At 37.8% G+C, this 18,178-nt stretch overlaps 1 protein-coding gene across 2 annotated transcripts; it reads left to right on the top strand.

The window, feature by feature from the left end:
- The first annotated feature begins 1,982 nt into the window (after positions 1 to 1,982).
- On the top strand, positions 1,983 to 16,594 carry LOC137712876 (IAA-amino acid hydrolase ILR1). 2 transcript variants are annotated; one of them, XM_068452056.1, is made up of 5 exons: positions 1,983 to 2,428; positions 4,574 to 4,699; positions 4,843 to 5,157; positions 5,409 to 5,537; positions 16,007 to 16,594. In XM_068452056.1, the coding sequence occupies exons 1-5, from the start codon at positions 2,081 to 2,083 to the stop codon at positions 16,382 to 16,384; spliced, it is 1,296 nt and encodes a 431-aa protein (XP_068308157.1). In that variant the 5' UTR covers positions 1,983 to 2,080; the 3' UTR covers positions 16,385 to 16,594. The 2 variants fall into 2 exon arrangements, with proteins under 2 accessions (XP_068308157.1, XP_068308156.1); XM_068452055.1 differs by lacking the exon at positions 16,007 to 16,594 and adding an exon at positions 5,753 to 6,251.
- The last annotated feature ends 1,584 nt before the right edge of the window (positions 16,595 to 18,178 follow it).

Below are 18,178 nucleotides of genomic sequence, written 5' to 3'. Positions count from 1 at the left end.
CTGAATTCAAGACATTCGACATAGCCTAAAAGTAGCATTGGCGACCCACTGGCCACACGCCGCGGCACGTGCCGTCGCGGGTGGCGGTCGGCCGCCCTGACTCGCCGGAAAATCCAACTATTACCAAAAATTCTGAAACTTCGCAGACATGAAGATCTTAGTGAGTGGAGCAACTTTCATACCTGCCACGAAGTCCAAAAGTGGACGGAAGATGGTCAATTTTTCCCACAAAGCCGGCGGGTGCCTAAAACTTCTCGGTGTCGATTCGTCTTCTACAGTGGTCCAACGGGGTCAAGGTTGGTTGGGTTTTGCTCCTGGGATGATGGGCTACAAAGCCCAAGTGGTGGCATCGGCCATCACTTTGCCGATTTGCCGCAAAATCAAAAAGGATGCCCAGAGTGTGAGAACCGCCAACTTTCGTGGCCTCAAACTGCCACATACCGTGATTAATCAAGGTGGTTCTTGAGTGGGTTTTGTAGAGGGGAATGAGAGCTTCAAGATGGTGGTGGTGGCGTTGAAAAAATCCATCGGAATTGGCCGGAATAGGCCTTGGAAAATGGGTGGTCGCGAGGGGAAAAATGCATGGGAAAGCTGGGAGCTTTCGGTTTTTTTATTTTTTTATTTTTCTCTTTCTTTCTGATTGGCTAAAGGCTTTCCTCCTCTCTTCTAATTGGTTCCTTGTCCCTTTAATTTAATTGGTCCACTATTCCCACAAGGTGAGAATTCAAATAATTTATAACTAAACTTTAAATAACCATTTTCAAACGTCCATAGTTATACCGTTATAATCCCGACTCGCAAACGGCTTTCGCCTATGCGTTCACACCAACGAGTACTATGAGAATATGTTAAAAGAATAAGTCATACGTCTCTCTAGACGATGGTCAACATAAGTCAAAATCTTTGCCTCTATGGCATTTTCGTAAATTCATGCTTTTAAAATAAAATAAAAACGTAAAATTTGGAACGGGTTGTCACACAATTTATTTTCACAATAACCCTTGCAATATAGCAATGATTATATACGATTTAAAACATTATTTTTAAATCCCACAAAACTAATTGTACCCAAATAAAATTTTACTATATTAAAAGAAAATAGGATTGAAAACAATATAAACGTGCCAATGAACGACGTGTGTGAAATCGAACGTACCTAAATGAAAAATAATGTTCCAATATTAACAATATGTACCAAATCAACCGTACCAAAATTTGCAAATAAACGTACCAATCAACGATTTTACAAATTTAAACGTACCCACCGATAATATATGCAAAATGTATTATACCTAATAATAGTTCTATCAACAACTATACGTAATAAAACATCAAAGAAAAATAGTTTCACAACAAAATTGAAAAAATTACACATAACTTGTTATGATGAATCACAACTATTTGAAAACAATCAATAAAAACAAACCATTTGACAAAAAAGATAGTATTAAATGTTTTCAAAAAAAAAAAAAAAAGTGATCGAAGAAGCATATTTGAAAGAATAAAAAATATAGTTAACAACAAATATCTCCACTGAATAAGAAAAAACGAATCAAGCAACTAAGTGGATAAATTTATAAGTTATTTTAATTACAAAACTAAAATAATGACATGTAATTTAATTTAACAAAAAATGCTGACGAATGGTCAAAGAACTTTAATCAAATTTTAAAAAGGCACAAATGTTTAATCTAGATGATATAGAAAATTTGTAGGGGATTCTAGTTATTAATTTTTGTCAGAGACGAATTTGAACCATATTGTTGCTAACTCATTGTGAGACTAAACCCAACTTTCTTTCTCTTTTATGTAGATAATATCGTTTGTTCAAAAAATATTTTAGTTATTAATTTTATTAATTGTGAGGTTTAAAGGTGATCAACAAACACGCATAAATAACCCATTAAACAAATCGAACGATAATTATCATAACCAAAAAAATAATAATAATAAAGCATAAATTTGCAGGCCAAATACAATAATTCAGGAGAAAAAGCTTATCGCTTTTTGTTGCTCTCTGGTCTGGAGTGATTCGCTTTCAAATTTCCACAAAAACCCATAAACATATTTTCATCCGACTATGGCTGCGTTGATGCTCTTGTACTTATTGCTGCCAACGATTTTGGGCCAGTCTTGGGCTTCGGAACCAACTGAGTCAGAGCTCGAATTGCTGACTCGGGAGCTCTTGGAATCGGCAAAGGAGGCCGAGTTCTTTGCGTGGATGACGGGAATGAGGAGGAGAATCCACCAGTACCCAGAGACTGGGTTCGAGGAGCACAGGACGAGTCAACTCATCAGGACCGAGCTCGAGTCGCTCGGAATTGAGTACACGTGGCCTGTTGCCAAGACTGGTGTGGTGGCTTCCGTTGGTTCTGGCTCCAAACCAGTGTTTGCTCTCAGGGCTGACATGGACGCCCTCCCTCTTCAGGTCCTCTCTGTCTTTTTCCGTTGATTTTAATCGAAAATTTTGAACTTGTCATCTCTCGGATAAAAGTACAAAACAACATGTTTCCTAATCTGTACTCGAAATCAAAGTGAAAGCACAAGTGAGGTCCATATACTATAGTATGAGGAAATCAACTCCGACGAATTTGGGGCATGTTTAATTATTTAGAAGGAAGGAAGTCGTGAATGGGAAATGATAAGTGGTTGATATGCTATGAGCAGTGATGGGCAACTGTTATGGCGGACGGATAACCGTGGTTATTTACTTATAATCGTTGGATATTTACATAAACGGGTATACCTATATTTATAACCGTTTATAAACGGTTAACCATATCCATAACTGCATACCCATTTACCTATAATGGCATACCCATTTACCCATAATTTGTACTCATTTTTTTTTTTTTAACCGTCTACATATTTTTTTAACAAATTTAAAATTAAAAAGAAATTTGTCATAATTTTCTTTTTACTAACTATTAAATACTGTTATAAGTACATTTAACATGTATTATATTAATGGCAATATTATTTATGAATATATGCGATGTCTTCCAATTATTTGACGGTCAATCTATTACAAGAATCATACATGGCTGTAGGTTAATTAATATTCTTGTATACATACATATATATACATATATATATATATATATATGTAAGTACGCATCAGTCTGCTAATAAGCTAATTTGATAAATATTTGGATTTTTATTTAGAAACATATGTTCATCGATCTAAGCCATTTAATCGATTTCTAATTTTGGGGTCAAATATTTATTGAAAACTTGAGGCCAATTAAATATATATAGGTAGGCATCATCTGATAATAACATGTTTCTAAATGTCGAAGGTAATCATTATCTTGAATTGGTCAAAACTCCAAAAGACTTCAAAACAAAACTGTCAAACACTCTAATGTTTTAGCACATTCAATCATATATATTAAATATTAGCCTGTTCTATCAACTATATTTTTTTCTCAAGTGAGACATATATATATGGCTCTTTATAACCAAATATATGTCGGGATACTAAAGCTAGTTAGAAACTTTTTTATTTTTTTTATTTTTAAGTTTTACATATATTAAAATAAACGGTTAAATGGGTGCCCGTTTATAACCGCGGGTAATACCCATAACCGCATATTTAAATTTTACGGGTAAACGGTTATACCCATAACCGTTTATTTATCTAAATGGTTACCCATAACCGTAACTGTCAAATTTAAATGGGTGGATAACCGCGGTTACCCATAACCAATGGGTATTTGCCCATCTCTAGGTATGAGATAACATAGATGGATCGGGTATCCCGCCAAAGTGATATTGTGATCTAATAACACAGTATTTTGTGTTTATCTCACCCTGCATGGTTTCGTTTTAAGGACTAAGACACCGCTATGCGATCTACGTGATTCATCTTAAGTTTTGAATCTTTAATAAAATAAATAAATAATCAACAAGTGGAAAAAATTCTCATTGAGACTGGAACATGGAGTGATGGAAAATTTTATTTTTAAGTATTAATTTTTTAACACACATATTTCATCATTTGTATAGAGACATGTGGTGTGCCATCCCGTATTCCGATCACACTGAAAAATCTCTCCAACAGATGGGATCAAGATTGTTGGCTTGTAGAGATTCATCAATGTACTGGAAACACAGGATGGTTCATGTTATTATACAAGTGAAAAAAAAAAAAATTCAAATGTTCCTCCACTTATATAATGGCACATAGCTGAAACACACTAAAAAATCACTGATGGGTCTGAGTGGGAGATTTGTGTGTGATTCATAGGAATGATTTCCCCCCTTGGTTAATCCCAAACGTATTTTTAGGTACTATGTACTTAATCATAACATGTGGCCCTTCTTTAATGGAAACCCTTCTTTAATTCCTTGTGTGTCAATAAATGCAAAACTAGGAGCGGAGAGTGACACTCTTTAACATCCGTTTCTGGCATGTAAACATGACTTAAACTGTTTAGGAAGGTGATAAGTTCTACCAGACCAAATGTCATCGGCTATTATGGAACTTTGTTATTGACCAGAAAATGGTAAATTGGGTAAATGATTTATTTCTGGTCACTGATGATCAAAATGTACCCATTGAATTTTGAAGGAACAAGTAGAGTGGGAGTTCAAGAGCAAGATAGACGGCAAAATGCACGCATGTGGTCACGATTCTCACGTGGCAATGCTGCTTGGCGCAGCCAAGTTACTCCAAAGTAAAAGAGACATTCTAAAGGTATATATATTCACTTGTCGTACATTTGTCATATATCGTCGATAACTTGATATGCAGTTGAACAATGTAATTTATCAGATATTAATTCGGCAAACCCAAATTGTAATTGATCCATGTCTTTTTGTTGCTTTTGAACTTAAAAGGGAACTGTGAAGCTGGTTTTTCAGCCTGGAGAAGAGGGTTATGCCGGAGCTTACCATATGTTACAACATGGCATTCTTAACGATATTGATGCCATATTCTTCATACATGTTATGCCATCACTGCCAACTGGTGTCATTGCTTCCCGGCCGGGTCCAATGCTAGCCGGCGCTGGCCTTTTTTCAGCAACAATCAAAGGAAAAGGTGGGCATGCAGCTGCTCCACATAAGAATAAGGACTCAATTCTTGCAGCAGCATCAGCTGTTGTGGCTCTTCAGCAGATTGTTTCAAGAGAGACAAATCCCCTTGAGGCTGGGGTAATTTTTCTCCTCGCACCGAAATAAGACCTCAGATTGACATCTTGATACACTAATTTACCATAATAATAATCACTAAACCAACTTGAATCTGAACTACAATTAAGATCAAGTCTTACTGAAATCGGATTTCCTTTTTATGCCATATGCGCTTAGACTTTACTTTACCCCTTTTTATTCCAAATTGCAATAATCGCGGATTATTAGATTTTGATTAGTGTATCAATTTTCATGTTGAACCGGTTACGTAGGTGGTGACAGTTGGGTACTTAAAGGGAGGTGAAGCAGAAAATGTGATCCCCGAGTCCGTGAACTTTGGGGGAACTTTTAGGAGCTTGACAATGGAAGGACTCAGCCATATCCAAGAAAGGATCAAAGAGGTAAAATTGCTAAAATTCTACAATGCACCGGTTTATGAGATTCTATGCTTCAGCGGATGGTTGGATTTGGGTTACTTGATTAAAAACATTCCAATCTAGCCTGTTCATTAAATCGGTTCATCACATACTGTAAAAGGACTTGGTAAACTAGTTCATTTTACCAAACTGAGTGGATTGCTTGTATAGCTTCTCTTACAGTTATGTTCCACTTGCAGGTCATAGAACTGCAAGCAGCCGTGCATCGGTGTGAGGGTACAGTGGACTTCATGGAGGAAACACCGCTGCCTTATCCAGTGATGATTAACAACGAAGCATTGTATGAGCACGCAAAGAAGGTTGGTGAGGTTCTACTCGGGGAACCTAATGTGGAGCTTCACCCATTGATCATGGGAGCAGAGGATTTCAGCTTCTACTCACATAAGTTTGCGGCTGCAATTTTCGTTCTCGGGATAAAGAATGAGAGTCTAAAATCAGACCAGCCATTGCACTCCTCTCTATTTGTCATTGACGAACAGGCTTTTTCTGTTGGAGCAGCTCTCAATGCTGCTGTTGCAATATCTTACTTGGATACACATGACGTTGGGAACTCATTAAAAATTTGAAATGCTTCCTTCAAAGTTCTGCAATGTAAATTTTTGGATGCAGAAACAAAAAGAACTCGAGTATGCCAGAAGAATTTCAGTGGACATTGATTGCTAATGGATTTTCACCTCACCCTCAAGGCTTGCACATCAATAACTTATTTATTTTGTTACGACTGAAAAGAATCAAACATTCGACCTAGTTTAATTCTAAGTCATTTCTCCGCCACCTTCGTCATTTGGGCTAACTCTTGGGGCTTGCAAATCAGAATCTGCCATGAAGTTTAAGATTTCAATCTCTGTAATATATTTTGATTTGGCATTTTAGCCTTACTATTTGAAGCTAAATATAATCTCTCACCTTTCTCTCTCTAAAAAAAAAAAATTAATACAAGAAGTTGACGTTGCTTAATAATAACCATTCAAAGAGAAAAGGACTGGAGGAGAGAGAAATTTGAAGGGAAGAGAATCGTACTTCATCCATAACCTCTGTAATTTTATTCTGAAAGTAAATATTGTCTAAGAAAATGCTTGGAGTGGTCGTGAGCCCCCTTCTCGCTTAACTTCGGAGTTCCTACGGAACCCGAAGCCAGTGAGCTCCCAAAAGGCCTCGTGCTAAGTAGGGATGAGAATATACATTTAAGGATCATTCCCCCGGGGCGATGTGGGATGTCACAGGTCGTGTATACATAGTTTGGCTGACAACAACAAGGTCACCAAGTATTCGAAAAGAAAATTATTTTGCGTACTTCTCACTCAGTTTCTATTAAAAACATTTAAACTCCAAATGTTTGAATCCTAGATCCGCCACTAGTGACGAGGATCAACTCACACATGCATGTGCCACTAATCCTGTCTTGAGAAATGCTAGGATTAGTTGTCTAATCGGCGTGCAAATTGATCTTGACCATTCATGATTATGAAACCACAAAGCAAATTCATCACTTGTACATTCAACTTATCTTTTGTGCTCATCTCCTATTTATCTAAACAGAAAATGATTTTCCCACTCATCTGATTCTTTTTCTCCAGTTGTTGAATCGTGTAGATTTAAAAAGAATCAAAGAATACAAATAAAGGAAAAAGATCATACCAAAAAAAAGGTAAATGTGAAAATCAGTTCTGATTTAAGAAGTAGAGTTTCCCAAGACACTCTTTTGCTCCATTATTTTGTACCCTTCCCAAAACTCACACAGTCCTTGCCCTTCACATTTAAATAAAAACATTAACAAATGTGAGCTGCTAGTTGTTTAATTTAAACCTTAAAAACAATTCTGAGTCATAAAAGCGATGTCTCGAACTTTTATACAAGAAAATTTTTCCAATGGAATTTTTCACTTTCTTCACCTCCTTGTTATTTTCATCAGCTGCTGCTGCTGCTACACTGTTTGATCAGCATTCTTGTGCTACTGGAGTTGGACCAGAGCTAGAGTCGCTGACTGGGGTGGTGGCTTCTATTGGCTCTGGCTCTGAACCAGTCTTTGCTCTTGGAGCTGACATGGATGCCCTCCCTCTCCAGGTTCTCTCTCTCTCTCTCTCTCTCTAGAAATTAGGCTAAAACACTTTTATTTTTATTTTTATTATAGCGATAGTCTATACTAATTGTGCATCAAGGGAAAAGAAGACTTGAACCCAGGACGCACTCGTTAAAACACTTTGTTTTAACTTATGTAGTTTGCTCAAAGTTTCACTTCCGTGCCTGTATTTTCAATTTCATTGAATTTGCTCCATGTATTTACAATTAGTGTATTTTCAAGTTCCACATTACGTGTCATTTGTGGACTGCTCGCAACTGTTTCTGCTGGAAGTGTCTTGGAAGTGCTTCATGAAGAAATAACACGACAAGTCTTTATCTAAGAGCAAGTACACTCTTAAAAAAATGCGTCAGTATCCAGCTTATTTAATTCACTTAGTGAACAATGATAGACCCCCAATGAACAATGATAGACCAAATGCATGTCCACCCTTGATAAAAAATAGTCTAGTCAATTTTATTAAAATATTATTATTTTTTATTATAAAATAATAAAATAATATTTTTATTTTTAATTTCTGACTTTATAAAAAAAATTATTTAACTTTTTTTTAATTAAGTTTTTTGGCGGAAAAATCTGGATTGTTGATATGAAAATCGAACGGTGCTCATTGTGCCACATCAATAGCCATTATTTTTAATTTTTAATTTTTTTTTACAGTTGGAAATCCAACGGCCCAGAACGAGCCACGTGGCCTCTCCGTCTAAACCGTAAGTGCGCCTACGCATGTAGGCCCCACGCCCTTTTTCTATCAGGGACGCGCCCCCACTCGAGTGTGTATCACATGCGTCTGATGCAAAAAAAAATTCAGTGGGCTTTGACGTCAGATGGCCCGACTGTTGGGTCTGTTGATTATGGGCCGATCTCTTTCCTGGCTTGGGCTGGGGTTAAGTGATTTGGTTGAGGGCCGGCCTGTTTTGGGTGCTGGGTGCCGGGTAATCCACTCTCAATGGACTTGCTCTAAAAAACACTCGATCCAAAATCACTTTTTTTTTCCCACCAAAAATAGTCCGAAGTGCTTTTGACTAGGTATTATAAATTTGGGTAAATTACAAAAAACTACCTCAACTATTGGTGTCACGACACTTTCATACCTCATCTTTTAAAATTGACAATGGCATACCTCATCTTACAAATTTGTGCCAATGTCAGATATCTGTCAGTTTTTCTGTTAATTTCCCCGTTAAGTGCTTACGTGCTAGAGACGTCACACTAACAAATTGTTTTTCTTGTGTTTTTTTTTCCTAAAATAAACATCACACTAACGAATAGAATATTAAAATAATCCATTGAATAATAAATTATTGAAAAGCAAAATATAAGTTCAAAGTTTTGATTACCTTAAAATACAATCTTCAAGACCATATAATAGTTGATTGAAACATTCGATAGAAATTGAGAGATTCGAACGTTGAAGGAAAAAACGATTGCAAATGGACTTGAGTTTTCTAACTTTATATGCATTTGAACAAATGGATTGGGAGTAGATTTGAAAAACAAGAAAAACTAGTGACTAAAAAGGCAATCCCATGTTTCGAACTTAACACCCCAAAGAGAAAGGAAGCTGAACATTTCCATTGCACCAACAAATGGAATTATGATATTTCTTACTTTTTCTATATTCATATGTTATTTACAGGATATATAAAAATTTTAGGGCCTCTCTGAAGTGAAGGCCCTAGGCGGGCGCCTACAAGGACTACCCTCAGGGCCAGCCCTGTGTGTGAGTTAATTTGGGTCATTCATGGTTGTATGACTCAAAAGCGGGAGTTGCAAGGATCTAACTCACATAGGCGTGTGATATTATTCCTATCTAAAGAAATGCTAAGATTTGCATGTGTGTAGATAGATCCTAGCCACTCACACACCCTAGAAAATAAGTATAGTTAGGAAGTTAGGATATGACACATCAATACCCTAAAACTCCTATCTATTATATAAAGAGACAAAAAAGAGCAAAAGCCCACCCCCAGTAAGGCAATAATTGCCCCGTCGACTGGGCTGGGCAAAGGCAAAGGCAATTATTATCTTAGTGAATAGTAATTACCCAATAGTATCTGTAGCTCGTAAAATGAATTGTTTGGGCAATTAACAATAGAATTTTTTTTTTAAATTAATAAAAAAGAAATAAAAATACTATATGAGAAACTTACACGCCACAAGCACTATATTATTGTGACATTCCATCAATAACACAACTTCATGTGAACAAAATTTTACACGTCCTTTTGCTCCATTATTTAACCTTCACCCAAACTTGAATATTTGATAGGATTTTTTTACCACCTGCAAAAGTAGAGATAAAAACACTTTAAAATACTTGTAAGAGTACAAGGTTGTCGTAGTATAACAGCTCAAGTAAGGTCGTTTTCCACAGAGATTGAATGAATAATTTGTAATTAAACCCAACGCTTAATTAATTATTGAAAACAAAGTTTGGAAAATGTTGATTTTAGAATTTAATATAATAAAAACGAATTTTAAAATAAAACAATTAAAGAAATTAACTAGAGAACAATTTAAAGAAAGTCAATTTGTAAAGCCTAGGGTTCCGCCGTCCTTAACAATCATATGCAATTTTATCAATTACTTACGAATTTCCACACACATGCTTTAGAGGTTAGGTTTTCCTAATACATATTTTCCTCATGATGTTCAAGCGAAAACGTATATCTAACATGCAACCTGTCTATAATGTTCAGATCAAATATAAACATGCAAGACTCATTAAGCTTTGTGAAAACCCTTTGAAAAATCATGCAACCCTTAAGAGCGTGATGTTCGCCTTAAGTGAACTTACAATTACTAATCACAAGAAGCCTTCTTCAATGTCAGGGTGATGTTCCAACAAAAATTGCATCAAATTACTTGTCTAAAAGCCCTAATGGTCGCGAATCACTAAGACAATTAGATAGTTTTAATCGTGGTGATTAATAATTCAAAGCAAACATACATCCATTCATAAGCAAATTAATAAAATCACATATTCATTCTAAGGCTCAAGGCATCGCCCTAGCAAAAGAAACCAGCTACGAATAATCATAAAACAAAATATTATTAAGAATAAGGATAGAAAACACGTAGAAAATAAACTTGAATTGTCAAAGGCTTGTGCGTTTCCTCCTCTCTTGTCGCATCCCGACCCAGGCCCCCACCACATCCCGGGCTCGACTCCACCATAGCACGATATTGTCCTCTTTGGGCCCCAACCATGCCCTCACGGTTTTGTTTCTGGGAACTTACATAAGAACTTCCCAGTGAGTCATCCATCCTGAGAATGCTCTTGCCCCGTACTCGCTTAACTTCGGAGTTCCGATGAACTCCAAAGCCAGTGAGCTCCCAAAAGGCCTCGCTAGGTAGAGATAGGAATATACATATAAGGCTTACAAGATCCTTTCTCTTGGACAATGTAGGATGTTACAATAATGTCAGTTTGGTATCAGAGCCAAGTTATATAATTGTTTCGCATATAGGTGAGACATATCCTCAAGACGAGCACAGTCAATCGAGGTTTAAGGGCTACGACCCTTCCACATACCAATGAGTGGGCTTTTGGTTTTCCGTACATACCTATATACTTGAGATTTTTCCCAGAAAATCGATTTAAATGAAATTATGTTTAGAAATGTCATGCATATTTATTTATACGTAGATCATCATTGAATTAATATAGTATGCATAAATGTGATTTGACGCTATGGACGCTCAGGTAAGTACCAGGTGAGTTGTAGGTTGTTTATGTAAATTGATGATTATGTGAGATGTACTGAGAGCTCATAAACCTGCACCCCGGTGTTAGTGCTCCCGCCTATGGTTAAGGTACAGTCCTTCACGTGATGTTTATCTCTTGCACCATACGCTCACCTTGGATCCAAGTTAGGTGCACAATCCTGTCATACAGACCACTATAGGTGGTTCCGACTCGTAGATGACCCGCGATTATTCGTACAGTCTTCACGTGATCGTAGCACTTGAGCGTATTTATTTACACCTAGTCCTGTCGTACAGAGCACTTTAGGTGGTTCCGACTCGTGTGCAAGTATATTTGTTGAGATGTGGATTTGAGTCATACAGGTCACGTTAGGTGACTCTGGTTGACATATCATTCGCATTGATTTATATCACATGGCTTATATATTTATATGTTGAGATATCCTACATGGCATATATATGTGGATTTTTTTATTCTGAGCATGGTTGTGGTATAGATATGTATTTTATTTTCTGGGAAATTATACAGGTCTTACAGCGAAGGGTTACTATCTTTGATAATTGAAATGGTTTTGAAAAGTTTTGTTTTTACCCACTCACAATTTCTGTTTTGCGCCCCTCCAGTTCTAGTTAGAAGTGCTTTTTGGTGGCTTGCAAGGAATCCACAGCAGCTCTGACAGATTATCACCATTATATGGTCATCTTTGAGTGTTGTATAATTAGTATTCGTCCTACTGGACTGCACCTAGGCTACTTATGCTCTGGTTGTGAATTTACACTTATTTCGTCTTGCACCTTATCTTATCTAGTGCTTGGGTTTTTATTTATTCGCATTTATTAAATTAATATTGCTTCCGCATTGTGCACATGGCTACGTCACCTTCACGTGACTACTAGCATGCCTTGATTTCGGTCGGGGTGTGTCAGTTGGCATGGTCGGGACCCAAAGTGGACAATATTGTACTACGATGGAGTCGAGCCCAGGATGTGGTGGGGGCCTGGGTCGGGATGTGACAATTTGGTATTAGAGCCTAACCCTGGTCACGTGTGTGCCGACGAAGATATCGGGCCCCTAAGGTGGGTGGATTGTAACATTCCACATCGCTCAAGAGAAAGGATCATGTAAGCTTTATATGTATATTCTCATCTTTACCTAACGAGGCATTTTGGGAGCTCACTGGCTTCGTAGTTCATCAAAACTCCGAAGTTAAGTGAGTACGAGGCGAGAGCATTCCCAGGATGTGTGACTCATTGGGAAGTTCTCGTGTGAGTTCCCAGAAACAAAACCATGAGGGCATGGTCGGGGCCCAAAGCGGACAATATCGTGCTACGATGGAGTCGAGCCCGGGATGTGGTGGGGGCGCGGGTCAGGATGTGACATCTCTTCCCTCTAACTCTAACGGCTAAAAAGTCTTATTTATACTACTACAAAATAAAACCCTAAAAGATCTTAAAATAAAACCAGGAAACATAATAAAACAATAAAATAGAAAACAAAAGGTTTCCTATTTAAACTAAAATTTGGACTTCTCAGGAAATCAGACTTTTGACCAACCAAATAAACTCCGATTTGGTCCCAAAATGTCTCTTTTGAAAGCTGGAGACGTCCCCTACAAATCCTCAGAATAAATCTTCCTCAAAATATGCCATCTTGACCTCCAAAAATACCCAAAACGTCCAGAAATGTCAATCTGGAAAAGCTACGCGTGGGGCCTTTATTTCATCGTCAATCTCAAACGGCTTGGTAGAAAAATCTGAAACTTTGATAAAATCATCTTGAAAAATTCACGAACATCCTCCAATTGGAATCACTCCAAAATTCATCCATTTGATCATTTTTTGCTCTAGAGGAAGTCGCATGTCCTACATTGAAAATATATAACAAAATATCAAAATTCTATTAAAATAACTAATAAACTATAACTAAGAATAGGATAAAATATATAGTATAATATGGACTCATCAATATTCCTTGCCTTTTTAAAGCCAAACACAATCACATTCGATCACTCGCTCTAAACCATCACTTCTAAATTGACACACCAATCACCACAAAACAAGATGCTCATACATTATTGGCTAAATCCAGCGACCAACTACTTCCTCAATCACGTGTCAATCAATGTAAGAGCTACCGGTTTGAACTTCTGAGAAATTTTTCAGTGTAGACGAAATATTAAGCTGTTTGTCTTTTGTAATAATTTGAAGATAATCCATAACGTTCTTGCTCTTGGAATCTTTCAAGATAATTTTCCAATGGGGTTTTTCACTTTCTTCACCTCCTTCTTGCTACTGTCATCAGCTGCCGCAGTGTTTGATCAGCATTCTTGTGCTGCCGGAGGTGGACCGGAGCTCGAGTCACTGACACAAGAGCTGCTGGCGTCGGCGAGGGAGCCTGAGTTTTTCGAATGGATGAGAGGGTTGAGGTGGAGGATCCACCAGTACCCGGAGCTGGGATTCCAGGAGCACAGGACGAGTGAACTCGTCAGGACCGAGCTCGACTCGCTGGGAGTTGGGTACAAGTGGCCTGTTGCCAAGACTGGGGTGGTGGCTTCTATTGGCTCTGGCTCTAAACCAGTCTTTGCTCTTCGAGTTGACATGGATGCCCTCCCTCCAGGTTCTCTCTCTATCTCTCTCTCTCTCTCTAGAAATTGGACCAGAACACTTTTTTAGCGTATATCGTTCAATTTTTCTTCAATAGTTCAGACTATTTCCAATTTTTCTTCAAAGTTCCACTTCTCTGCCTGTATTTTCAATTTCATCGAATTTAGTCCATGTATTTCCAGCAAGTGTATTTTCAAGTTCTACTTATGTGTAATTGCTTTTGTTAGAAGTGTTTTTATTATAAACATATTGAAATTCTATTAAAACTTCAAGAGGTACCTGAAAAGCATTTGGAGTGCTTCATGAAGAAAGCACCTAGCAGCCAGTGGCCTATCCAGAATTCTAACATCGGATTGTCCTAATCAAGATACACTAGCGCTTGGCAGACAGTGGGTTGAGACCTAGCGCCTATGCGCATAGACGAGGTCTAGGTAGAGGCTTAAGCGGATTTAAGTAAATTTATTATAAATTATATAGATAAGTGCATATTTGCACTAAAAAATTATACTTATTTAAAATATAACATAGAAAAACATCAGAACTATTGTTTTAGTATTTTAAAGAATTTGACGGTATGAGATGCAAGTTGTGATTACACGAGTTTGTAGTACTTTACAGAATATTTTAGAGATCGTATGAATTTATAGTGAATTTAAAAATAAAAAAAATTGTGTATACCCCATCCCTTTATTAAATAAATGGCTGGTGAAACAACTTGGGTGGATAATAATGAAAAAATAAGAAAAAGGAAAATGGGGAGTTGTTCACGTGGGGAACGAAGGGAGAGTTTCTTCTTCGTTGGAACTAAGAACAGCAGAGTTATGGTCGTCTTCTCTATGCTCATCTTCGTTTGAAATTAGATATTTCTCATTGATTAAAAGCTTCTGTTGCACATCATTTTCACAACCATGATGATCTTCTCTCTTCCACCACATGCCTAGGCCGTTGGGTGGTCCTTGAAAGTCCTTATAGGTGCCTCTTTGGACTTGTGGGTGGTCCTGGAACCATCTTGGTCCATGCATCAATCCACCCCTACTGGCAGTTGTTTATGTAGAAAACGCTTCTATGACCCAAAATCACCTTTTAAGTATTTTCGCCGAATGTAGTTGGAAGTGCTTTTGACTAGATGCTTAATTGAAATCTGATTCCTTGGAACCAATTTTAATGCTTTGAAGGAATTGGTAGATTGGGAATACAAGAGCAAAGTTGATGGAAAGATGCATGCTTGTGGTCATGATTCGCACGTCGCAATGCTACTTGGAGCAGCCAAGTTGCTTCAAAACAAAAAAGATTTGTTGAAGGTAGATAAATACATTGTGTTTAACAGCAAAAGCTACCAATCTACTACTTTGCAGGTTTTAATACTTCAACATGTTGTCGAAGGGAACCGTGAAACTAGTTTTCCAGCCTGGAGAGGAGGGTTACGCTGGAGCTTACCATATGTTAAAAGACGATGTTTTGAATGACATCGACGCCATCTTGAGCATACATGTTTTTCCATCAGTACCAACTGGTGCCATAGCTTCGAGGCCTGGGGCAGTACTTGCTGGCGTGGGGCTCTTTGAGGCTACAATACAAGGAAAAGTAGGGCATGGATCATCCCCTCATGAGGCCAGGGACCCAATTCCTGCAGCAGCCTCTATAACCATTGCACTCCAACAGATTGTGTCTCGAGAGACAGATCCACTTGAATCCAGAGTAATCTTAATCCCTTCCCTTTTCTTCTGTGAAAATCAATCAAAAGTTTCGTAAATGAAGTTGTACATTTCAGAATTATACTAGCAATTTAGAACAACAATTTTGATCCATTCATCTTTGTATCATGTAGGTGGTAACAGTAGGGTACATACAGGGAGGTCAAGCAGGAAATGTGATCCCCGACAGTGTGAAAGTCGGGGGAACTTATCGAAGCTTGACTTCTGAGGGTCTCTCATATCTGCAAGAAAGGATCAAAGAGGAGTACATATCGCCATCTTATCAAATATCATAAATGTCTATTCAATGTAAGTAGACTTGACTAAATATGTTGCACTTACAGATCATAGAGCAGCAAGCAGCCGTGTATCGATGTACGGCTGTGGTGGACTTCATGGAGGACAGACCACTGCCTCATCCGGCGATGAAGAATGACGATGCACTGTACGAACATGTGAAGAATGTCGGTGAGGTCCTTGTTGGGGAACCTAATGTTCATCTTATGCCGCTGACTATGGGTGCAGAGGATTTCAGCTTCTTCGCAGAGAAGACTGCTGCTGCAATCTTTTTTGTTGGGATAAAGAACGAGACTCTGAAATCGAGCCAACACTTGCACTCTCCCTACTTTTTTATCGACGAGGAGGCTCTTCCACTAGGAGCAGCACTTCATGCAGCGTCTGCAATCTCATACTTCTATCGCCATGATGTCAACACTGAGTAGGAACATGGTACTCTGCAATTCTAGAAACAAGGAACACGAATGTAAAAATGTTTTAGAAAATAAATGCTGCACCTTTCAGCACTCATATCACTTGGCGATTACCCTAATCAACTAAGCAGAGCACACTTAGAAAGCCATGTTGCTAATGACTGAGTATAAACATTGTACTATCTTCACTTCTTAAAACATACAGCTTTTGCTCTTGAAATTTCACCAAGCACTCAGAAGTCAAATTTGAGTCTATGCTGGAATAACTGGCACCTGAATTTGGCGAAGAGGGAATCGTATACACGATATGGTTCACTTCCTAACAGCATCCAGACGACAGTACCTGAAAAAGATCACGGTCATAAGCGCGCATTTCAATCCCAAAGTGCTAACTTCATGGCGTTATAAGATCTCCAATGAGCCACATTTGTGTCGCCATTCTCTTACTCGAGGCGATGAGTTAGACTTTCAGCAAACAAAATGCCTTCACATATTTGTTGAAAATAACTCAGACATTTCATCAAACACCTTACGCGCGCGCACAATCTCCCTATATTTTCCATACAAATCAATGAAACTTGTTCCAACAAACGCATCCCATCAGCCCCACGCCTCACCGCCGACCATGTATTTCCCGGCCTCCCGGAACGTGCTAACTGGAGACGGGTACGTATACCCATCCGGAACGCTCTCCTCCCTCTTCTTCCGAACAGAGACAGGGTCGAGAAAATCGACGGTCGCTTATCCTCTAACGACAACTCTTGTTATTGGCCAAATTTACTTTTGAGATCTTTGATCCCTGTAGTTTGCACCAAATTTACTTTAGTCCATTTGTTTTTAATTATGCTAATTTTGACCATATAGTTTACCAAACGTTTCAATTCAATTACATGTGTAACTTTCTATTCATTTTCTTGAGAGTTATTATATAAAATGGTCCTTGAGATTTGGATGATTAATAGAAATGGTAACTGAGATTGAAAATCACTAGAAATGATCCCTGATATTGTCCACCATCCATGATTTTAGTCCTTCCTTTAAAAATTCTTTGGGCAATTTTCAAAGATTCGTAACTCAATCGATTTTTAACCAAATTCGACCCATAATATATTAAAATGAAGATAAGAAAGTGTAGAACAAGATTATACCTATTCAGAAGCCCAATGATTGCTGGAGATGGCCGGAAAATAGCCTGAAATGTGACTGGTCCGTTGGAAAACTGGAAAACTCGCGCGGAAACTGGGTAAAATTTAAACGTTCATAACTTCTTTAATACTCAACAAAATCGAGTGATTCAAAAATGAAAATCATATTTCTCGATGAGACAAAGAGAATGGTATCTTTCTTTACTGCTAACTCGTTGTGGTTTGGCCGGAAACACTGCTCGAAAATGGTTAGCCACTTTCGAGCCGTTGTCCGACCAAACCACGATGAGTTAGCCTTCGAAAAAGGTACCATTCTCTTCGTCTCGTCAAGAAGTATTATTTTCGTTTTTGAATCACTTGATTTGGTTGAGTATTCAAAAAGTTATGAACGCTTAAAGTTTATCCAGTTTCCAACAAGTTTTTCAGTTTTCCCGCGGACCAGTCACTTTTCAGGCTATTTTCCGCCCATATCCGGCAACCATTGGCCTTACAAATAAGTATAATCTTATTCCACACTTTCCAATCTTCATTTTAATATATTATGGATCGAATTTGGTTAAGAAACGATTGAGTTACCAAACTTTGAAAATTGCCCATAATCGTTTTTAATGGAATGACCAAAATCATTGATAGTGGACAATGTCAGAGACTATTTCTATCG

The sequence above is a fragment of the Pyrus communis genome, chromosome 13, assembly GCF_963583255.1.
Source record: "Pyrus communis chromosome 13, drPyrComm1.1, whole genome shotgun sequence".
NCBI classification, from domain to species: Eukaryota; Viridiplantae; Streptophyta; class Magnoliopsida; order Rosales; family Rosaceae; genus Pyrus; species Pyrus communis.
This window is presented reverse-complemented; position numbering and strand designations above follow the sequence as displayed.